This window comes from Corythoichthys intestinalis, chromosome 14 (assembly GCF_030265065.1).
Source record: "Corythoichthys intestinalis isolate RoL2023-P3 chromosome 14, ASM3026506v1, whole genome shotgun sequence".
In the NCBI taxonomy this organism is placed as follows: Eukaryota; Metazoa; Chordata; class Actinopteri; order Syngnathiformes; family Syngnathidae; genus Corythoichthys; species Corythoichthys intestinalis.
The window spans coordinates 20,720,748-20,744,786 of NC_080408.1; the positions used below are offsets into that span (position 1 = coordinate 20,720,748).

A 24,039-nucleotide genomic window follows, 5' to 3' on the forward strand; every position below is an offset into this window, starting at 1 on the left:
AAAAAGAATGACTGATTATGAAATTGATTTTCTTCTATATATATTTAATTTGATCAACCAGGACAATGGATCATTAGTGCCCTCCAATGCGAAGTAACATGAACGTCTCTAATATGAATTCATACATTATTCGATACGGCACTTCCAAAGTCAGTCTTCAAAAACTGACTTTAATTTTTACTTGTATAAAATATGCTGCCTAGTAATTTGATACAGTGGTGTGAAAAAGTATCTAAACCTTTTGGAATTTCTCACATTTCAGCATAAGATCAACATCAAATGTGATGTAATCTTTGTCAAAATCACACAGATGTAAAAACGGTGTCTACTTTCACTAAAATCACCCAAACATTTAAAGGTTTTCATATTTGAATGAGGATAGTATGCAAACAATGTCGGGGGGGGGGGGGGGGGGGGGCAAGTAAGTGAAACACCTCTGCAAAAGGAGACTTAAAGAGCAATTGAAACCAATTTTTACCAAACAATTTAAGTCAGGTGTGTGCCCAATCACTGATGAGTGGTTTAAAGCTGCCCCTGCCCACTATAAAACAGACACCTGGTAAGAATTGTCTTGATGCGAAGCATTGTCTGATGTGCATCATGGCTCGGTCAAAAGAGCTGTCTAAAGACCTGCGATCAAGGATTGTTGATTTGTATAAAGCTGGGAAAGGATACAAAACTATCTCTAAAAGTCTGGATATTCATCAATCGACAGTCAGAGAAGTTGTCTACAAATGAAGAGAGTTTGGCACTGTTGCTTCTCTCCAAAGCAGTAGCCATCCACCAAAGATGACGCCAAGAGTTTAGTGCAGGATACTCAGAGAGGTAAAAAAGAACACTAGAGTGTCTGCTAAAGACTTCCAGAAATCACTGGTACAGTCCAATATCTCTGTACACACATCAACTATATGTAAAACAATGGCCAAGAATGGTGTTCATGGGAGGACTCCACAGAGGATGCCACTGATGTCGAGAAAAAAACAAAACATTATTGCTCGTTTAATGTTCGCAAAAAAGCACTTGGACACTCCACAGAAGTTCTGCAAAATATTTTGTGGACTGATGAAACCAAAGTTGAATTCTTAGGGAGTAACACATAACGTAATGGGTGGAGGAAAAATGGAACAGGTCACCAACATTAACACCTCATCCCCACCGCGAAGCATAGTGGAGGGAGCATCATGATTTGGGGGTGTTTTGCTACCTCAGGGTCTGGACAACTTGCAATCATTAATGGAAGAATGAATTCAAACTTTAAAGCAGGATTTTTGCAGGAAAACCTGAGGCTGTCTGTCAGACAGTTGAGGCTATAAAGAGAATGAATGCTGCAACAGGACAATGATCCAAAACACAGAAGTATCTCAACTTCAGAAGGGTTTCAGAAGAACAAAATACAAGTTCTGGAGTCAAAGTCCAGACTTAAACCCCATTGAGATGCTGTGGCATGACCTAAAGACAGTGATTCATGCCATACATCCTAGAACTACAGGAGTTTTGTAGAGAAGAATGGGCCAGGATTAGTCCTGGTCAGTGTGCCAGACTGATCTGCAGCTACAGGAAGCGCCTGGTTAAAGTTTTGCTGCACAAAATATTACATGTGATGGTTCACTTACTTATTTTTCCCCCTTCTGTCATTGTTGCATACTAACCTCATTAAAATATGAAAACCTATAAATGTTTGGGTGTTTTAGTTAAGGCAGACACTGTTTTTTCATCTGTGTGATTTTGACAAAGATCAGATCACATTTGATGGTGATTTTATGCAGAAATCTGAGAAATTCCAAAAGGTTTCAGATACTTTTTCATACCACTGTAGGTAGAGATTTCTGGTGTTCAAACACAGAATTTTTCTTACCTTGCAAACTCTTTCGACTGTCAACACTCAAGCTTTTTCCCAGACGTACACCAATGTGTCTGAGTGGAGAGCGCAAAATGGCCAAAATGGCCATGTCTGGTAGTAAACCAATCACAGTTTCAGATAGAACATTCACATTAAAATTAACGCTTGTGGAAAATTGACAGTTTCTTGTCATGAAAGTAATGATACATTGATCTGGAAGGAAACATTTGGATGACTGTATCATCAATCAGTCATTCTTATAAAAGGATTAACTCAATTCGGAAAACAATAAGAGATGCAGTTCAATAGTATGAGGTGGTGAAGACACTTTAGTTTTTAAAAAAATGCTTATAAAAGTACAGTATCAAGATGATCGTCATGCAGCCAATGCAATATACAAATAGCAAAGCTATTATTTATAACATGCAAACGCATGCATTGTAAAATTCTCAGTCATACTCAGAAGTCAATTCAAACAATTACATGGCGTGAATTTTATTTTTTTATTTTTTGTACTTTGCTTCTGCAGGTACTAAACTAAAGCAATGCTAAATGGTGTTTCTTCACTATTTCTGCGAGCAAAAATGACTCATTAATGGAATGTCAAGTAAACATGACACCCATGTAGTTTGGATAGACAATTTCTTTGTCACATGAAGGATTCTCGATGTAGAAGTCCAATTGGCAACACCGCTGCTAAGAAATCCTGCAAAGTTCTACTGGATTTGTTGTGTTTTGGTACTGGTCTTGCTGGTTCAGAAACCGGCTTATGCTGGATTTCTTGGCAAGACCGTGCTGGACTAAAATAAATACTTTCATAGCAATCTTAATTAGTGGTAACTTATAACCATGCAAAGAATGTATTTAGCCCAGATGGCTGTTATAAAATGTAATGTATATACTGTATGTGACACATGGAAAATCCATTTAAAATGAGCTGGCAAGAGTAGTATAAAATAGAAAATGAATCAATTTTTTATGTGCTTGATGTAGTCATGTCATTCTATCTTTCAGCAGCAGTAGTACTAGTATTTAATTTTTTTGAATCCAATTTGTTGCCATTCATATAATTTAATTACAGACCTTTTATTCTTCATATAAACTGAGCACCTGGCAATCCAAAGCATTCTTGTCCCAAGGTTGGGCCAAATCTTCTAGAATTTCTCTACTGTCGAAGGCAGACCTGGCACTGACTGGCCTTGCGTCGCTGCTCCTCAGCAGCTTTGATGGTACGTGGCCGGGGCTTTCCAAACTGCTCTCTAGGGTGTACAGTAGTTAACCAGAAGCTGTAGAGGTTGGCAAAGTAGTGACAAGCGCCACGTGCGCCTTGGCACTCAATGATTGGATGAGTCCGGAAGTCCTTAAGGCAGCTGCCAGTGGATGTCAGAGACTGACCACTGCCCTCGTCACCGGCCCCCGTTTGCTAAAAAATAAAAAATTGATTTTTTTTTTTTTTTTTAAAGCACACTCATTGGAAAAGAATAATCCCTGTATCATTTATCTTACATTCAATTGGTTAAAATTAAGGTGGGGAACAAATGTAATGACCCTGTGGGTAAAATTTTCTGATCATACGTACAAGGAGGAAGGAGAATCCTGTCCACAGGCTCCTCCAGCCTGATGGGCATTGGGGAATCGAGGAGTCCTGACTGTGAAAAGCCACAGCGGGTAAAACAGTCTCGCACACAACGCAGCGGCTGATGTGAGATCTAATTTCTTGGCCAAAGAGAGGCATCATGGGTATGGCCGCCGTTGTAGAGAGCCAGTAGGATTTGTCATTCCGAGCGGAGTAGTGACAGGCAGCTTTGTTACAATAGGAAAAAGGCATGGTGGAAAACAGTGGCAAGCAAGAGCCAGCTTGACCTACAAAATGGGAAGACATTTAGCATAAGTCAAACAATCAAGTTCAACATTAGTCCACATAACTTTTGCATTTTTTATTTATACTAAAGTACATTTGAAAGTATGTACTTTTATTTGCCTTTATTTAAGTACTGGCTTTGAATCACTAAGGCTGTGTTCAGACTCCAAGCATATCTGATTTCAATCGGGTTCTTCCTGAAATCCGAATTTTAAGGCTGATACTTCACACTATTTTTAGCAAGAGTCCAAATCAGATCTGGGCCTGTTCAGATTGGGTCACATTATATTTTAGTTGCTGGGGCAATGAAGGCATCATCTAGCGTAGAATGACAGCACTGACAGTCAAAACCCATCTGAGCTGTTCAGACTGAGAAATACCTCGTCCATATTGGATATAAAACTACGTCAAAAGAGCATTCTGGTTTAAATCTGAGTAGCCTATGAATTGGATTTTGGCTGCCAGTCTGAACAACGCCAAAGTATCAAAATATTTTTCTGAGTATCTACAGTCAGTGTTGTCAGTAATGTAACGAGTTACTGTAATCTGATTACTTTCTTTCAGTAACGAGCAATGTAACGCGTTCATTTTTCTAAATCATTATTCTGATTAACCCTTTAACACTGAACGTGTCGGCAGCGACGCGTTTACGCATGTCGTCTTTGAAGCTTCGTCACGCTGTAATTACGTCACCCACGTGCTGCTGGTTGGTCTCGTTTGAAAGTACGGAAGTTGATGTCCACACCAGTTTTTATTTGAAGTCAATCAACCAAGAAAAACGGGAGATAATGTAATTTGAGTTTTATAGTTTTATTGCACTCATAAATATGCATTAAAACGCTGCATGGACCATGTATCTATCTCCATATTTCCATCATTTCTTGTCCTTTTTCAAAACCGAAAGCAGCACAAAAGACTACATATATCCCAAGAGCCGTTGTGATGTCAAGAAGGGCGAACTGAATGTGGACATTTTTAATAAATTTCCGAGCGAGGCGCCAACTAAGGAAAAGGAGGCATGCTGAAGCAAGCAACGGCCAGTTTGAGCGAGCGACTTTGAAACGTGCAGAATGAATCTAAAACTAAATTTAGCGCAAGCTAATGCATTATTTCATTAACTCAAGGAAGAAGATGAGCAGTATTTGTCGTTGTTTTCCTGGGATGAGTCGGCGTCTCGGCGAGTAGAAGTGACAGGCTGACAGCAGCGCGCAAACGGCGAAAGAGTAGGCTGTGTGATGTTGTGTGTGACGCAGCTCCGTGACCTGTTCATGCAGAAGCTTTATTGAGTTTGCAAAAAAAAAAAAAAAACTTTATTCGGTCGTATGCCAGAAAAATTAGAATTGAACTGAACTACTTGTCAATATTTTTTAAAATACTTTTTTTCAATGTTATATATATTTTTTCTTCACTGTAATCTTTTCAAATTTTATAAAGATGAGTGTTCGAGAAGCTTGGTTGCATGTACTAAATACTTTAGATAAGGTGATGGGTATAATACCTAACTTCACAAAGAGATATCCTCCAAACCCTTTTTGTGTTAGATGATATATATATTTATTTTCTCACTATTTTGCACTGTATATAACCCGTTTTGACAATAGTATGTGTAAAGGCCAAAAACGCATATGACCATACTTGCTGTTTGTGTTGAATTGTCAAACATAAAACTATTCAATCTTATTTTTTTCTATTGAATGTTTATCCTAACAAGTAGAATAAATATTATCAAGCTTCAAAAGGTTTGGTCGAGCATGTTTGGTTGTCAATGGGACATCAACATTACAAATTTTGAAAAAAAAATTGGGGATTTTTTTGTCTTTTTGGGTCCAAAATGTGGATTGTAATTGGTCAGTGAAGAAAACAACAGTTTGGACATGAAGTTCAATGTGTCCTTAAAAAAGGGACCCAACTTGGCCATTGAGAACAATTTTTTCTTTGAAATATAAAGGCAACATCAAATGCATGCAAATTCGGCCAAAATAGGCTTAGGTGTTAAAGGGTTAAAGTTACTTTCCTTGATGCCTGTGCGTTACTATTTTATTGCCTCATAATGTATGTAGAATGAAGAATACTGTAGTCATGGGAGTGACATCACATGTCACATTTTCTAATCGAAGATGGAAAAAAAACAGGTCACGTGTATTACCATGTTGCGTGAGCCGTGAGCGCTGGGAGTTTGCAGCCAAAACAACATAGCCTTGCTACCTCGCCAGGATCCAATGAAAGAGGCAGGAGATATACCGTATTGGCCCGAATATAAGACGGCCCTGGATTATAAGACGACCCCCTCTTTTTCAAGACTCAAGTTTGAAAAAAGGCTTTTTGAACACCAAATTGATTTTTACACAGAAAATAATTACAGTACAACCGAAACAAATGATTATAACAATATATTTGAGAGAAAAAGCCTGTTATTTTGCCTCATTCAAATTTTAATATCTGAACATTTAAATATGTAAACTAAAGTGCAATCACATTCGTAAATGAATGGCTTCTGGTTTTTGAAATGTAAATAAACCAATCTACTGTGATGAAACAACAAAATTGCAAAAACTGCATTAACCATCAAAGTGAAGTCAAACTGTAACTGTAGTCTTGAAACAAATCTGAATAAGGAAAAACATTGCAATAAAATAATGCAAACTGGTCAAACTTGAGAGTAGCTGAGATCTGTCATGACAGAACATTGCTTCATTGATATCTGGCGCCATTTAGCGTCGTGAATGGGTATAATGTCTAGACCGCGAATATAAGACGACCCCCTCTTTTTCAGTCTTATTTCATTGCAAAAAACATTGCAGTCTTATATTCGGGCCAATACGGTACTACAAACGGCACATTTGCTCGCTGGGAACATAGCCATTACTTCACATTTTTGTCCCGTAAAGATGACAAAAATATCTCCACGCATTGCGAACTTTGCGCTGGCTCAAAAAGACTGTCGACCGCTAAAAGCATCCAATTCAAGCACCACTTGGAATTAGAGCGACAAAACTTGAAATAAAGGATACAGGTAATGAGACAGACAGTACTTTTTGATACTGCTCGTGCTCAATCCTCTTTTGAACGCTTAGGTTTAAAGAAATTCTAATTATCCATCTTGCCTCCTCAGCTGTACTTTTGGCTAAGCAAAGCAAACGACCGTCTCTCAGGTGCTATAGTGACATGATCTGTTCGAAAAATAATTTGGACCCATTATGAAATACTTTGAAGGACTCTTGTTCATTTCATTCATTTTTGTTGTTTGTTTTATTGCTTTAAAACTTTTATAGACAACATTTTAATGGCTAAATTAATAGATATATTTAATGGTCTTTATTTTAAAGGGGAAGTTCAGAATTTTTCACATTAAGCTTAATCTTAGAGTTAGCCGGGATTTAAGTCGGTGGAGTTGATTTGAACAAATTCTGTGCATTTTGTCAGTTATTTGTTAGTTTCAAGGCTCCGGAGTGGCTAAGCTAGCGCGACTCAATGGTGGTTGAAGTCAACTCCTTCAACTAATTAAACCCCTGCTAACTCGAATATTAAGCCTTATGTGAAAAATTCAATAACATGGGATGACATTTTTCTGTTGTCATTCTTATGTTGAGGCCGCAAAGGGAGGAAAAATTGGTAAAAACTAACTGACAGATTGCTTTTAAAGTAACTTAGTTACTTTGATAATAAAGTAATCAGTAAAGTAACTAGATTACTTTTTGAGGCGTAATCAGTGATCAGTAATTAAATTACTTTTTCAAGTAATCTGTGACAACACTGTCTACAGTATACTACTTACACTGAGCAGAGCGTGTGAGTCAATGATTTTAATGGACATACTTCTCAAATTGTGACTTATCAACTAAATAAATCTGGATAATAACTCAATTGCTAATGCTTAATTTTACCCACCAAGGTCTTGTGTATGAGCCTTCTCCTGCCCCTCCAAGTAGGCCAGACTGTAGCCTTCCCAAAGCTTACTGCTCCCTTCAGGGCAACTGGGCACTTGAACTGACTGGCTATGAAGAACCAACAGAAAGCCTGAGCTTGATGCCCTTATATAACCCCGATCTCCTGGGTCACCGCGTGCACCTGGGCTGCCTGAAGAGTGGAGGAAAAGTGACACAAAGAGCATGCAAAATTTTAATGGAAAACAAATATGTGGCATGAAAAACTTTAGGGATACCCAATATTCCCAACATTTTGGATTCTACTGTGAACATACAAGATTTCCTTCACACCAACTACTTTCCTATATCAGTAAAAAAGTTGTACCATCTTGTGGCATATTATAAGCACACCATAGACAGGAATAGGTGATTCTTATTCCAGAAAATATACAGTAAATAAAATATAAATATATAAAATGTAAATATATGAATTTGTGAAAAGGAACACATAAATAGGGGTTCACTGCAATTATTAGAAGGTACAGCTATATAACAACTTTTGTTTAAAATGAAAATGATATTTGTAATGCTCTAGAAAAACAAATCTGCCTGTCATTGACCTATATGTAGTTTCCCTTTTTTCCAATTCATTTGTTTCACCTGTATGTATTCTTAACATGGGCTATAATATATAAAACATGAGTGAGTTATACGAGTCACCTTCAGGCCCAACAAATCCTCGCTGACCAGGATCTCCTTGTTGGCCGACAGGACCATCAAAACCTGGAGGACCTGGAGGTCCAGGAAGGCCCTGCGAGCCAGTAGGACCTTTTCGTCCTGGAACGCAAGAGAAAAATGATTAATGAATGATTCTCAGTCAAGCAGAGGACAGACCTCAACTAAGGCAGAATAACTCTATTTAGCCATCCATTTTTCAGCATTACCTTTAACAAAATATGAAAAGAATATTATATTGTTTTTGTTGCTATTGGCAACCCACAAAGCACTTTGAATTATCTTGTGTTGAATTGTGCTATATAAAAAAAAATTGACGTGCCTTGCCATTATTATGGTAGAAGTGTGTTATCAATTTATGTCAAGCTAACACTTAGGAGTAGAGATGGGAATTGATAAGATTTTTAGGATTCCGTTTCCATTATCGATATTGCTTAACGATTCGATTCTTTATTGATTCCCTTATCGATTCTAATTTGGAATAATGGACTGTATGTGGTTCTGGGTTCAATATGTTTTATGGTTCATTCGCCTCGGGGTGTCGGTTAGAACACAAGGAGCGGAGAGTGGAGTTGGTCTTTGGCACTTTTAATCCAACTTGGCAACAGGCACAACTATATATATGCAATGACACTTGATATGACAATCACTCAATGAGCAGATGAGAGCATGCGTGGAAAGATGTTGATGTATTTGTATGTGTGTGGAAGAAGACTGGAATGTGTGGGTATATGTGTGGTTCTCAAAGGAAAATTACATCTTATTAGTGCTGATGCAATAAACAATGCGAATTGACTGTAAATGACTTGTAATATTATAATGACACAAAGGTGGAGGGGCGCGAGCGCGCGCGCACAGCCCGGAAGCACGCTGCGTGCACAAGCGGTCATCTTGGCCATAAAAGTGGCGAAAACTAAGCACTTTATGGATGGATATGGATGTACAACATCATCTTAAGATGCTAAACACATTCCCCCTTAACACAAATATGCAATGCGAATATAATGTAAATATAATATATAAATGTAAACAACGCTCTCCTCGACGCAGCGAGAACGAGTGGGAGCAACCAGCCGACGTAACAGTAAAAACACGAAATGGTCACGCTGATAACGGCTCTAACTTATCATAAGAACTTTATGGCATGAAGAGGAAATACTTATATTCATTCATGGACGCACACAGATTAATATGTCTTCTAACAGGTGGCCGTCCTCTGCTCGAAATGCGCACCTTACACCTATTCTAAGTCCCAGAATACGCAGCGCGCATGACGTAGGACAATAACAGGAACTAACTGACTGGTTGCTATGGGAACGAACGCATACCCATGGAATCTTTCTAACAGGAGTATTAAAATTGTTAATAAAATCGTTTAGGATTATTTTAGATGCATATATGTTATATTTTTCTTATAGAGTATTCGATGAGGAATACGATAAACCCATTAGTAGACTTTTTTGGAAAAATCACCATTTCTTTAAGTAGTCTCATGAATAATGACCTGGCCTGTAAAAGTCACTGCATAGTTACTCTGCAAAGACTCTCTCCAGGTTACACTTGATTAGTAGTCTCTCCATGGATAATTGAGTAGCTGTGCTAGCCGTATAGAACGTGTGTAACGTGCGTAAATTGAATTACGTAAATCATCCTGGTTTGGACTGATAAGAGAACCGTTAGAAAAATTGCCAAATGATTCCATGGAACCGGAACACACAGAAACAGTTCTCAAAAAGAATCGGTTCTCGATTCCCATCCTTACTTGGGAGTACTGTGCAATTCTTCCTATGTTTATTCAAAGCAACTTTTGGTATTACCAGTAATGTGTGTACTAGGGTTGTTCCGATCATGTGTTTTTGCTCCCGATCCGATCCCGATCATTTTAGTTTGAGTATCTGCCGATTCCGATATTTCCCGATCCGATTGCTTTTTTTTGCTCCCAATTCAATTCCAATCATTCCCGATAATTTTTCCCGATCATATACATTTTGGCAATGCATTAAGAAAAAATGAATAAAACTTGGATGAATATATACATTCAACATACAGTAGATAAGTACTGTATTTGTTTATTATGACAATAAATCCTCAAGATGGCATTTACATTATTAACATTTTTTCTGTGAGAGGGATCCACGATAGAAAGACTTGTGACTTTCTTTATTGTGACTAAATGTGCCATCTAGTGTATCTGTTGAGCTTTCAGTAAATGATACTGTGGCCATCCCAAATGCATGATGGGAAGTGCACCCATGACTGTGCGTCGTGCTACCAATTGATATATCTTCTCTGTGTTGGGAAATAACTTAAGGTGTTAAGAAAAAGATCAATTGACACCTTACTTCCCCACATTGTTTCCCATGATATTTCTAATCATAGGGAGAGGGATTGCAAGACTTTAGGCAATTTAAATATGGCTCCAAAGGATGCCAAAATTTACTCATTTTGCGCTGCCTTTTATCTCTCTATATAGGTAAAACGGCGTCATTACAGATTAAGCGCGACAATGAGTGAGAGGGTTGTCCAGCGCATACATTATTATACAGTATAACGTGACACATTTTTTGATAAATTGCCGCTGTTATTGGGATAAATTTAATAACCCTACTTTATGCCTAAACTAAAGACTCTGGATGAGTGTAACATATTATGTCTGTAACGTTAAATACAATTAGAAAACGATTTAATTAAAATATATATATATTAAAAAAAGCCATGGCCGATAATTTTTTGCCGATTCCGATACTTTGAAAATGACGTGATCGGACCCGATCGATCGGGATGTCTAGTGTGAACCTTTATCTCCGTCATAGTCCCAAAGGATTTGGGCTGCAGCCCAGTTGCTTGTATGATACCAGACCATAAATGAAGAGCTGTTTCATCCACAGAGTCCATATCCACTGATATGTATGTTTACAGACATTCACACACACAATTTTTTTTTTTTTTTAAAATCTCTTGCCTTTTGGTCCTAGTGGCCCGGGTGGACCCAAAGCGCCTGGGAAGCCAGTTGGTCCTGGGTAACCAGGTGGTCCTGGAGGGCCGTCTGGTGGCCTTCGTTGCTTTTCAATAATAGTTTCACCGCGAGCACCCTTAGCACCTGTACAACAACCGGTTATTCACAGTTAGCAATGCATGACTGTGCAGCTGCCAACGTAAGACAACAATTTAAAAAAAAATCTGTAATATCTTGGTTATCCCCAGTCTTACATGAGCAGACTAATCTCTGTGAAGAGTCTTAAACAAGTCTTTAGTGTACTGTATTTGTCTTAGCTTCTGTGCTACTCACCAACATCTCCAGGTGGGCCAATTGCTCCTTTCCTTCCCTGTGGCCCAGGTTCACCTCTTGGTCCTTTAGGTCCATGAAAACCTCTAGAGCCAGGAGGGCCTCTATCCCCTAAAAATATGCATTGAGCCTTAAGAACAAAGGTTTAGAATCACACTTTAAAGTGATTCTACCTTTTGGTCCTGGAAATCCTGCATATGATGAAGTTCCTTTATTTCCTTGATAGCCCTTTTCTCCTTTTCGACCGGGAGGTCCAGTTGGCCCATCTGGCCCTGGATCGCCTTTGTGGAGCGACACACCACCTGGCTCCCCTTTCTGTCCAGGAGGACCTAGTGTGGAGAAAATTATATGAAAGAAAAAGGACATTACGAATGAGAAAGACATGAACAGACCTTGGCGCCCAGGTGCCCCTTCATATCCTGGATCTCCAATAGGTCCTGGCATGGGTTTTTCACATTGTCTCCCTGGGTAACCGGCTTCACCTGGAGAACCGGGTATACCTAATGAAGGAAATACATGCAATTAATTTCAACAATGAAATCAAAGTCAGCAACTATAGAAGATTGAGTAGTGTCAGTTATGATGTGTTGGATATTTGATACCTGAATCGCCTGGCGGACCCATAACACCTTTCGTCCCAGGATAAGAGGACCCTGGAGGCCCCGGCAGTCCGTTGGAACCTTTGGCTCCAGGATAACCATCTGGTCCTGGGGGGCCTGGGATACTTAGTCCTTGAGATAACAAATGAATATTTAAGAGTCATTCATCCAGATTTAGACAAAAACAACAAGTGTTAAATTTGTCTTACCAATTGCTCCCTTCATTCCTTTTGGTCCTCTTAAACCATCCAGTCCAGAAAGACCCAGAGGCCCAGGAATTCCTTATTTAGAAATCAAAATCATTAGCATTGTAAAAGTATATATATATATATATATATTAAAAAAAAAAAAAAAAACATTGTAGACCTTGAACGCTTATACTCTTTAAAAAGATCACTAACACGTATACTCTTTTCATGTTTTTTAATTTTTTTTTTTTTTTAAACTTTGTTTCAATTTTGAGTATTCTTTTAATTTTCTCGCCACTGTCTGTGGTCGCCATTTTCCGAGAGGACATGGTTAATATTCACTTGTGAGCACAAAGTATTTGGATGCACTTCGATCCTATAACCGGAGACAACAAGGATGAGCAATACTTACAATAATTGTCATTAACATTTTCACTTAATGCAACTCATAAAATCAGTACCTGGAGGTCCAGTTGGTCCTGGTGGGCCCACAGGTCCCATAAACCCACTATCACCTTCTATACCTGGAACACCTGGATGACCCCGCGGGCCAATAGGCCCGGGAAAACCTATAAAATAAATCTAATAAATGAAGGATTCCAATGTCAAAAAAAAAAAAGTCAGAAAGTAGATTCTGAGAATCACCTGGTCCACCATTTCGTCCCGGTTCACCAGGAATGCCCGACTGTCCAGGCTTTCCCAGATAACCCCTGGAACCCTGATCACCTGGATCCCCTGGCTCCCCAATTCGTGCTGAAAAGAAGAGAAATAAGATCAACCGTCACCTTTTTAGATGCTTGTCTCGATTTTTTTCTGTCGGATTGGATGACAGTTGCAAAATCAGACAGTGGTTATCAACTTAGCATGTGCATGTATCAGATCTAAGGTTTGGGGTCCATGCTTTTCTGTGGTTCTTTTCTCCGAGTACTGTCATTACAGAAACATTCATGTTAGAATAATGGAAAACTAAATTGTCTAGCGTTGTCTATACAGTATGTGCCTCGCTATTGGTTGACTTTTGGTTCAGGAGTTACCCTGGCTTCCATTATCAGCTAAGATATGGTCATATGAATACAGCTTATACAGAAAATAAAGTAATAGTGTTTGTGTCAGCACTTTTAAAATACCATGCTTTGCATTTACCACTGATTCCCTTTTCGCCTTTAATTCCTTTAGGTCCTTGTCTGCCTTGCTGTCCGAAAGATTGTCCTTGATCACCTGGAAAATGTTTTTTTCTGGTTTAGTAAACTTTTTCACATGGTAACCAAATTAACATAACATCTTTTCATAGATGAGAAATTACCTTTGGGTCCTCGAATTCCTGGAACACCTGGATTCCCTGGAAAACCTCTTAATCCTGGATCACCCTTTATACAACACAGACATATCCATTTTCAGTATAATTTAATTTCTTTTAGTGTAATGTTAACATTTCCATGAATGTGTTTCGTAGTGCCTCAGCACAGGTTAACAGCAAACCAGAGGTTGCTCTAGACTTTTTTGTTGTCTTTCATTTTGACTGACAGTGTCATAAAAATCCGGTCATAATCTATTTTTAATGACATATTCAATAGTATTTAGTTTTCATTCATTTTTAATTAATATTCTGTCCGAACAAGCTTAACAGACAGCGGAGTGCACCAATCAGCGACGGGCAGACGTGCCGTTAGCAAAGCGACGAGGGCAGGACGAGGGACTTGCGCGCGGAAGTAAACATACGAGGAGAACGGAGTTTATTCAACATGGCTAGCGCGAGACAGACTTTTGTCAATGACTCGTGTCGATGTGTTTTAGCTCATTTAAAACTGAATTTACCGCGGATTGGAACATATTCTCGGCTCTCCTGTTCGCCATCCGTGTTGTTGTAGAGACGACTTTCAGCGCGCAAGAGTGACGTTGCTCGTGAAGAACACGTCACGCAAATAAACAAATCTGATTTGTCGATTGATTTTGTACCTACTCGAGAGGCTGGGTCCCAGACTTTTCTCTCAGTATTTGAAAAATACAGGGAGAACAGTCTGGCCGTCTGTCAGTTGCCTTGACATTTTTCCGAGTAAGGCCAACGACGTCATGCATCAAGAGAGACAATAGCTAATCAATACGCTCACTCGCCACCCTGTGGTCTGGGGTGTGAATTGCAACCTGTCAAAATGACAGATGGACTTCAGTTTTTTCCGTCACCGTTTTAAAAAACCGGTCAACGACGGAAAATATTCGGTTAACGCGACCCCTGCAGCAAACACTGATAGAGTCACCAGCAAAAGCTGACTGACATTGACGTGTATAAAAATAGACGACAATGTAACAATTATGTACAACAGTATCATGATTTTCAACATAAATATACAAAGCAGTGTTGTTTTCGTCAACAATGAGGACAACGAAAATATTTAGTCAACTTTCATGACGATGACGCCACGATGATGCGCTGAAAACGTGTCTTGGGAGACTAAAACATAACTAGATCAGGGGTCCCCATCTGCCGGGCCGCGGACCGGTACCAGTCCGTGGCGCATTTACTACCGAGCCGCACAGAAATAATAATTTAATAACGACCGCATTCTGGCTGAATTAACCCTGTGCCCCTGCTTAACACACCAATATCCCTGTCCACTCTAGATATAATACTACGGGATAGATTAGAATGTTGTCATAGAAATCCATTGATTGGACTGCTAGCAGTATATCTTGTTTGTGTATATAATATATCTATGTGCGCTTGTCCTTGATAATAACGTACTGCTAGGCCGCGGACGCAGCACATTTGTTCCCGGAAATAATTAGCCCCCACACGAGCGAAGATGACTGGAAAACAGACGTCTTTGGAGATATTTTTACGGCGAAAAGGGCACCTGACGAGCCTACAACCTCGAAGACCCATGAACTGCGAAGGAGTGGATTCGTGACCAGCTTGTGAATAAACCGAGTGATTCGAGGATGTTTGAGCAACAGGAAAATCAACTTGTAGAGATCGCAAATGACGGCGACCTTATTAAGCGTACATTTGAGACAACAACTCTACGGAGGTTCTGGATTAAAGTCATTCTGGAATATCCTGACATCGCTACAAGAGCAATGAAAACCTTGCTCCAATTTCCAACATCGTATCTTTGTGAAACCGGGCTTCTTAATTAATGTTTAAGGACAAGGCGAAGTCGTTAATGGTGAGAGCCGTGTCAAGTTGTTGTGTGCAGCTTACATGGCAGGATGTATCTGAGGAGAACTTTTCTACAAGTCCATGATCAAACGTAAATTAATATTCCTTTCTTTCAAGAAAGTTTGTAGTGTTTACTTTGGAATCGCTGCATTTGCGCATTTTGCGGCTATGTTTAACGTTACGCGCATGCGCAGAACCGCATCGTTGAAATTTTTGATGGGTTGCAAAATTTGTCAGAACACCAGTCCGTGAAAAAAAAGACCCAAATAACACCGGCCCGTGGTGCAAAAAAGGTTGGGGACCCCTGAACTAGATGGATGCCAGTTGTCGTCTGATGACACGAGAGCAAGATGAAAATGCGCCGTCATAAATTCACAAAGTGCGATATTTTCTTTTTGTGTGTATAGTTAGCACGCATTTAGCAGTGTTTGGTCGTGCCACTCATGGGATGTGCTGCGCCTCCCCCTGACCCCCCCACCTCACTTACGCTTTAGCCTGTGCCCATTCCAAGCTCCTTTTGAGAAACGTGTGTCAGGTGCTGCTTGGTAAATTTGCTTGGTAAAAAGACTTTTTGAACATCAAATTAATTTTTATACAGAAAATAATTACAGTTCATCTGAAACAAATGATTATAACAATATATTTGAGAGAAAAAGCATGTTATTTTGCTTCAGTCATTCATTCATCTTAATATCTGAACATTTAAATATGTAAACTAAAGTGTCATCGCATTTGTAAATGAATGGCTTCTGGTTTTTGAAATGTAAATAAACCAATCTATTGTGATAAAACAACAAAATTGCAATAATTGCGTTAACCATCAAAGTGAAGTCTAACTGTAACTGTAGTCTTGAAACAAATCTGAATAAGGAAAAACATTGCAATAAAACAATGCAAACTGGTTCAACTTGAGAGAAGCTGAGATCTGTCATGACAGAACATCGCTTCAATGATATCTGGCGCCATCTTGCGTCGTGAATGGGTATAATGTCCAGACTGCTAATATAAGACGACTCCTCTTTTTCAGTCTTATTTCAATGCAAAAAAACACCGTCTTATATTCGGGCCAATACGGTAATGGTAGAATTTTAAGTATCTATACTTCTATATACCGTAATTTTCGCACGACAAGGCACACCTGACTATAAGCCGCACCCTTCAAATTTGGCACAAAAACTGCATTTATTCATAGATAAGCCGCTATAGACTATAAGCCGCAGCTGTGCTCACTGTATTAAGAGATATTTACCCCAAAAGATATTTACCGGTAAGACTTTATTTAACAGCGTTATCATATGACTGTCATAAGACCAAATGAACCACCATGATTCATTGCTTCAAGAAGCTTCATTTGGCCATCAAGGCTCCCTTGGGGGAGACAGTCAACCGCTGCTGCCACCTGCTGTCAACAGTTTTCGTCCAACATGCCTCCTAGCATGCATTGCAGCGCTACAATCAAAATTCCTGTTCTGTGCTAATTATTGCTTCAGTTACTGTTCCAATTGTTTCATTAATTGCTACTTATGGTAGTATTTGGTAACACTTTGACAGTAGCTCCATAAGACTGTCATTAGACAATCATAATTATGACATTACACTGTCATGAGCATTAATAAATGCTTATAACAGATGTCATTTATTGTTTTCCGGCAAATTATCTCACTTTGAATGGATGTAAAAGATCCAAGCTGGACAATGGATTTACAGACATAATTTGCCGGATGACACTTAATGACATCTGTCATAAGCATTCAGTAATGCCGATGATAGTGTCATGTCATAAATATAACGGTCTTATGACACCGCTGTCGAATGAAGTGTTACCTATTAAGCCAAATAAATGAACAAATAAGCCGTACTGGATTATAAACCGCAGGATTCAAAATGTAGGGGAAAATGTATAGTCCGAAAATTACGGTACCAATAAACTCATTTTATTACAAATAGAATCAATGAACTATGTAAACTAAAGTGCAATCGCATTTGTAAATGAATGGCTTCTGGTTTTTGAAATGTAAATAAACCAATCTATTGTGATAAAACAACAAAATTGCAATAACTGCATTAACCATTAAAGTGAAGTCTAACTAACTGTAGTCTTGAAACAAATCTGAATAAGGGAAAAGATTGCAATAATGCAAACTGGTTAAACTTTAGAGTAGCTGAGATCTGTCATGACAGAACATCGCTTCAATGATATCTGGCGCCATCTAGCGTCGTGAATGGGTATAATGTCTAGACTGCAAATATAAGACGACCCCCGCTTTTTCAGTCTTATTTCAATGCAAACAAAGTGTTGTTTTTCTGCTGAGTCTGTATTATCATCTTGAAAATGGTGATATCCTTGTAGACTATAGTCATGTGCTCGTCTGTCATGTTCATTCAAAATTGTTTGAAACCTTTCATTTATTCATACTTAAACTTTTGAAGTTTATAGACGAAAACATTTTGAGAATTGTCGACCAAAACTAGACGAAGACAAACACATTTCGAAATGACTAAAATAGACTAAGCCTAATAAGTATTTTCCTCCAAAAGACAAAGATGAAAATTAAAATGGCTGCCAAAAATAACACTGATACAAAGGCAATAACTTAAGTTCACTTCTGTACCGGCTCTCCGTCATTGCCACGGTATCCTCTTGGTCCAGGGAAACCTTTCAACCCAGGTTCCCCAGGATCTCCAGGTATCCCAGATCGGCCTGGAATGCCTGCATCACCTTTGATTCCTGGTGAACCAGGGAACCCATCTGGTCCTGGATCACCATGTTCACCTCTTTGACCCTTTGCACCTAAAGGAAACAATTCCATTTACCTAAAATATTTTTTTCCTAGTAAAATGACCACAAGGTACTATTTAGTAAATGTATAGCTCAATTGCCTATTGGCCCTGGTGGACCGGGCTGTCCTCTTCTGCCAGGAGCTCCTGGTGCTCCCTTTTTCAAACTCACAATCCTTGATTCACCAGGTAATCCTTCAGGGCCACGGATTCCTGAATAGAGTCACAATTGGCAATTACGCTCATTAGAGTCAGGTTCATACCGTTCACTATTTTACATACATGCACTTTCTTACTGGTTGGAGTTTCCAAACCCTTAGGGACAATGTAGTAATATTATACCTTTATGACCAGGAGGTCCTGGGTCTCCTGTGCCACCTGGTTGACCTTTAAATCCTATTTCTCCTTGCTTTCCTCTGGGTCCCGGAGGTCCAGGAGGGCCTGGTAAACCTTTGCTTCCATCCCGGCCACGAAATCCTATCCGACCTTAAGAATAAATCAGGAAGAAATTCCAAAGATTTTCCTTCTGTATTGTACTTTTTTTTCATGAGAGTTTTATTTCACAGACATAACCTCGCTCACCTTTCCGTCCTGGCCAGCCATCGTCCCCAAAATCTCCTGGAGGACCTTCAAGGCCTCTTGGCCCTGCGGGACCTGGAATACCAGGAAGACCAGGGAGACCTGGTGCACCTACAGGGCCATGACCAGGTGGGCCAGTATCTCCCCTTGGGCCCCTCGGACCAGGAGAACCTACAGGTTGCAACATTACAAAGAATCTTCCCTTAAAGAAATCAAACCAAATCCATAATTAGGAGTTTTAAAGCTGTGTCGTCACCTGGAACCCTCGGTCCAGGGTTGCCTGGAAAGCCTGGGGGTCCAGGAGGTCCTATTAACTCATATAATGTACAAGGTAGGCCTGGAGGTCCAATAGCCCCATGGTCACCATCAATTCCTTTTTCCCCTTTTCGACCTGGCCATCCAGGTTGGCCTTGTACACCTGTGAATGTTGTCAAATGTTCTATATTGCCTGAACCAATGTTTGGTAAGCATACTGTGTGTCCCCTTGCCTGGAACTCCTGCTCTTCCTGGAGTGCCAGGATCTCCCTTTCTCCCTATATGTCCAGGTGGGCCAGGTTGACCTGGAGGACCTGGCAAAGCATAGAGTGCATCTCCAGGGGAACCTTTCCTCCCAGGTGGCCCTGGTGGACCAGGAGGGCCTGGAAGACCATCTAGGCTATTTCCGTTTGTACCAGGGGGACCTTGATCTCCATTTGGACCTTGTGGCCCTGATAAAAATGCAATGTATTTCCTGGTTTAATGATCGGTGCCCATTCATCTGCTACATTAGGTTATGAAATGTGATTACTAACCAGGAGGTCCAATCCGTCCTATTCCACCATCATCTCCTTTCATGCCTTTAGGTCCAGGAAGTCCTGGAGCTCCTGGGATTCCATCTATTCCAGGCCAACCTGGAATACCTAGATAGAAACAAATAACAATTTGCAAAAGATTTAATAATGGCATGAAGTCAGGAAGGCAGGTGGGTGCTGTCCAATGTCTTACCTGGTGATCCTGGTTCTCCCTTAACACCAGGAGGTCCAGTTGTATTATCATAACAACATGTGTCCCCTGATAACACAGTGAGAATTCTTCTTCTAAATCATACACACGCGCCCATTAAATGGAAAAATCGATTGAGTTGGTAAAGTATCCAACCTCGAGGCCCCTTTCGCCCAGGAATTCCAGGACTACCTGGATAACCATCGTCTCCTTTTGGTCCTACTGGACCTTGGGGGCCTGGTAAACCAGGACCCGGAAGCCCTGGACCACCTGGAAAACCTTTAGGACCAACCATACCTGGGTCTCCTTTGGGACCAGGCCTACCTATATAACTGTCGCCCTATAAAAATGGATGAAGTAAGAAATTCAAAACAAGTGCCATAATCTTTAAACTTCTTGCATAAAATAGACATAAGTTAAGTCATACATATATAACAACAAAAAAACCCTAAATCATATACTGTAAATTACATCTACAGTATTTTAAAAAAATAAAAAATAAAAAATACTACTTACTGGTGGTCCACGATCACCTGGCTGTCCAGAAGGACCATCTAGTCCTGGTTTACCCAGTTGCCCAGGAGAACCAGGATGCCCAGTATCTCCTCGATTTCCTTTTGCGCCTTTTTAATTATTAAAAAAAAATTGATGTTTCCGGAACTTCAGGCAGTTTTTAACAATTTAGGCTCTACTCACCCTTCACTCTGGAAAAACCATCCCCCTTTTGTCCCTTTTCTCCTTTTACACCCACATATCCCTCAAAACCCTGCAATAAAAGAAAATAGTTCATGCAAAATACTTGAAGGGGTGGTTGGAGCATAACTGTTTGTTCAAAGTTCGATGATTTCCATTTAAAATGAACATGGTCCCAGTTTTTAGATCGTCTGGGATGCGATCAAAACGTAACTTGGTTCTTGGTACACAAATTAAAATAACTACAAACTTCTTATTTGTGGATGGAAACAGATTGGAATAAAATTTTGTATGTGTACATATTCTAGGGAAGTATACGCATCTATTTTATGAGATTTTTTTTTTTTTTTTGTCTCAGGGCTTATCTATTGTGTTGTTATTATGCAGGTACTCATGTATAAGAAGATGGCAGATTTGCTCCTCTCACCAAGTACCACAATTATGATGAGACAATACAGTGGTACCTCTACATATGAATTTAATTTGTTCCAGGACCTGGTTTGTAAGTCAAATATGTCGTACAGTATGTCGAGTGGGATTTCCCCATAAGAATACACTATAATTCGATTAATTTGTCCGACAGCCCAAATACTTACGCTTAAATCCTTTAGAAAAATTGCTGGTACAATTACAAATAGCAATAACACATAGCTTAACAAATACATTATAAATACAATCACAAAAAATGATTTCAAGGTGATAAACTCAATTCATGACATAATAGTTATTATTATTAGGGCTGTCCCAAACGACTAATTTCCTCCCGATTAGTCAGCCGACTATTTTTACGATTAGTCGAATAATCTAATAATTTTTTTTTTTTTTTTTTTACTAATTTAATAATGAAATATTTGTTTAAAGCTTATTAATTCACAAAAAACATTTTGGAACACCTAAATTCTTTATTAACGTATAAATAAATAACAAATATCAATAATAAATCACAAACAATGAGATCAAATGCTGTTGGCATTAACTGCTGAAAAAAAAATGTAAACGGAAACACTGTGACTTCACCTTTTTAACAGGAGTCAAAACAATTCTTACTCTTTTTTGCGGTATGATATTGTCTATATTGTTCTAAATGTTAAAATGAATTGCAATGTCCCGGACAATCATTTTCAGAATACTTTGTGTGAGTTCAGATGCTCTTTCCGGTGTGCATTCCGCATTTTTGGGGGAAGGGAAAAACTGTTCAACTTTTGTTTGTTTTAACCTGAAGATAACGCAGAGGGCACACTGAAATATTACCACAATTCTTTTGAATGAAAGGCACACATACCCACAGGAACAAAAATTAAGTATATAGTATTAATTTTATAGTATACTACTATATGTAAAACTTTATAATATTAACTAACATTAGTGCAGTCATGGATTACAGTAAGCAGGCCAGTGGTGTTTCCATATATATTTTTTTATTATATTATGTATATACAGGATATATGTATATATTTTCCCTAAGTGGGAGTTTCCATGATCCTAATACATTTAAAAATAATTTTAAAAAATATATAATTATATTAATTATTTTTAGGGCTGTCAAAGGATTAAAATTTCTAATCGAGTTAATTAAAGCTTAAAAATTAATTAATCGTAATTAATCGCAATTAATCACAATTCAAACCATCTATAAAATATGCCATATTTTTCTGTAAATTATATATATATTCTGTAAAATAATTTGTTGGAATGGAAAGATAAGACACAAGATGGATATATACATTCAACATACGGTACATAAGGACTGTAGTGGGCATTTCACTCCACTGTCATTTAAATCTGTCTATGCTGTCCTCACTCCGAAGCGTCTACTTTTTCCAAAGCTAGACAGCTAGTGAACGACGCCTTAATAATCAGACTTCTTCCTTTTTTATCTGATTTATTAATAAAATGGCCTCAAACCACTGTCCTCTTTAGACCGTAGTGAAACTACAAAAAAAAGTACACAAGCATTGCATTAGCAACAACGTTAGCTTAGCACGCTATACAGGTTCACTGAACATAAACAAAAAACGTCTCATACAAAAAATATAACATTTCGCTTACTAACATAATATGTACATTCTTTACAACAACCATACTTACGGACAAATCTTGTCCAAGGATCATATAAGCACAACATTACAACGTAGGCGTCAGCCCGAGACGTCGTGCAGCCATATTGAAATGGCAAGAAAGCAATAAACCATGTCGCAAAGCGACCACAAGAGTTCGCTGTTATACAGCACAAAAAGCTTACCAAAAGGCAGAATACTGTCTGAGCGGGACATGTGCGTTAATTGCGTCAAATATTTTAACGTGATTAATTAAAAAAATTAATTACCGTGCGTTAACGCAATAATTTTGACAGCCCTAATTATTTTGTTAAATAAAAATGCGCGTTGATACGATGCACATAAAGGCAACTTCCATTTTAAAATCGTTAGAGAGTTGTATGGACTTACAATCCGCTAGCTTGTTGTTTCTTGTTGTCTTCGAAAATTATACTTGGGTGACGCCGCTTCAAGTGTTCATTTATAGCCGACGTGCTACCGTGGTATGCGAGCTCAGCTTAGCAAAGAGTACACACAGTGGCACCCTCCATATTTTCCTTGATATAATTCCAGGCTCTGGCTATTCTGGTCCGCTTTTTTGGCTTTATGCCGCTTTCACGTGTTACCATCTCTGCCCTTTTTGGAATTTGGAGGTGTTTTCAACTCCTCACCGGCGATTCACTTGGCTCTTTGTCGTCGGTTCGTCTGGGTTCGTCCGATTTCCTCCTCGGGAAGGGAGCGGCGTGCATAAAAACACCGAGAGGCGTCGGATGGCCTCTTTAAGAATACTTTTATTGACCAAAACAAAAACGTGGGGGATGAAGTCACTCAACTTGGCGCTACCCGCTCACTTTTCCAACTCGCCGATCTCGCTCCCTCTCTCTCAATCGCTCGCCCACTTTCTTCCTCTTTGCTCAATCTGACAACGCCGGTCACATTGAAATAACAGCGGCCCCCTTGGGGGTGCCAGTAACAACTGCTTGTATCGCGAGCGCCTGCCATTCTAAACTTTATCCGCAAGTAAATTTTGTTTTTTAACCCGTCATTACCCGTCGATGGTATGTTTTGCCCGTCGACGCATTTACGTCATCGATGACGTCGACAACGTCGACTAGTCGAGACAGCTCTAATTATTATTATGTAACCAATCAATTTCTAATGTATCGGGTGTGTTTTGCATGCTTTTACTGAACACACTGTGTGATTGACGATGAGTGAAAGAGATGCTGAAAAGTTTTTACTTCCTCTTTTCATGTTCTTGTTGGCATCGGCTAAGGCGGACGGTAACCTGATGAGGCTGGCGACTTCCTTGCCGATGTTACAACAATAATGATTTTCACCTTAACTTAGAAAGACTGGCGAACGAGGGCGAAGGAGGACTGTCGAGATCGTAGACAAATTCTGGCCGGATTGTTGAGCCAGTTCACTGACGCGCACACC

The 24,039-nt window shown here is 39.2% G+C and overlaps 1 protein-coding gene across 1 annotated transcript in view; it reads right to left on the bottom strand.

Moving 5' to 3' along the window:
- Positions 1-2,310: 2,310 nt before the first annotated feature.
- LOC130929917 (collagen alpha-4(IV) chain-like) overlaps positions 2,311-24,039 on the bottom strand; it is a 51,367-nt gene continuing 29,638 nt past the window's right edge. Inside the window, exons 24-48 of the mRNA XM_057857539.1 lie at positions 20,567-20,636; positions 20,387-20,493; positions 20,027-20,210; positions 19,874-19,939; positions 19,681-19,788; positions 19,378-19,596; positions 19,146-19,307; positions 18,893-19,060; positions 18,653-18,796; positions 18,413-18,523; positions 18,145-18,323; positions 13,679-13,742; positions 13,519-13,593; positions 13,021-13,128; positions 12,837-12,944; positions 12,397-12,468; positions 12,191-12,319; positions 11,981-12,088; positions 11,762-11,917; positions 11,592-11,699; positions 11,265-11,402; positions 8,288-8,404; positions 7,590-7,778; positions 3,420-3,703; positions 2,311-3,263 (exon numbers count right to left, since the gene is read on the bottom strand). Of these exons, the coding sequence (XP_057713522.1) occupies positions 3,006-3,263; positions 3,420-3,703; positions 7,590-7,778; positions 8,288-8,404; positions 11,265-11,402; positions 11,592-11,699; positions 11,762-11,917; positions 11,981-12,088; positions 12,191-12,319; positions 12,397-12,468; positions 12,837-12,944; positions 13,021-13,128; positions 13,519-13,593; positions 13,679-13,742; positions 18,145-18,323; positions 18,413-18,523; positions 18,653-18,796; positions 18,893-19,060; positions 19,146-19,307; positions 19,378-19,596; positions 19,681-19,788; positions 19,874-19,939; positions 20,027-20,210; positions 20,387-20,493; positions 20,567-20,636 (3,432 nt within the window). The 3' untranslated portion in view covers positions 2,311-3,005. The remainder of the gene's footprint in view (positions 3,264-3,419; positions 3,704-7,589; positions 7,779-8,287; positions 8,405-11,264; positions 11,403-11,591; positions 11,700-11,761; positions 11,918-11,980; positions 12,089-12,190; positions 12,320-12,396; positions 12,469-12,836; positions 12,945-13,020; positions 13,129-13,518; positions 13,594-13,678; positions 13,743-18,144; positions 18,324-18,412; positions 18,524-18,652; positions 18,797-18,892; positions 19,061-19,145; positions 19,308-19,377; positions 19,597-19,680; positions 19,789-19,873; positions 19,940-20,026; positions 20,211-20,386; positions 20,494-20,566; positions 20,637-24,039) is intronic.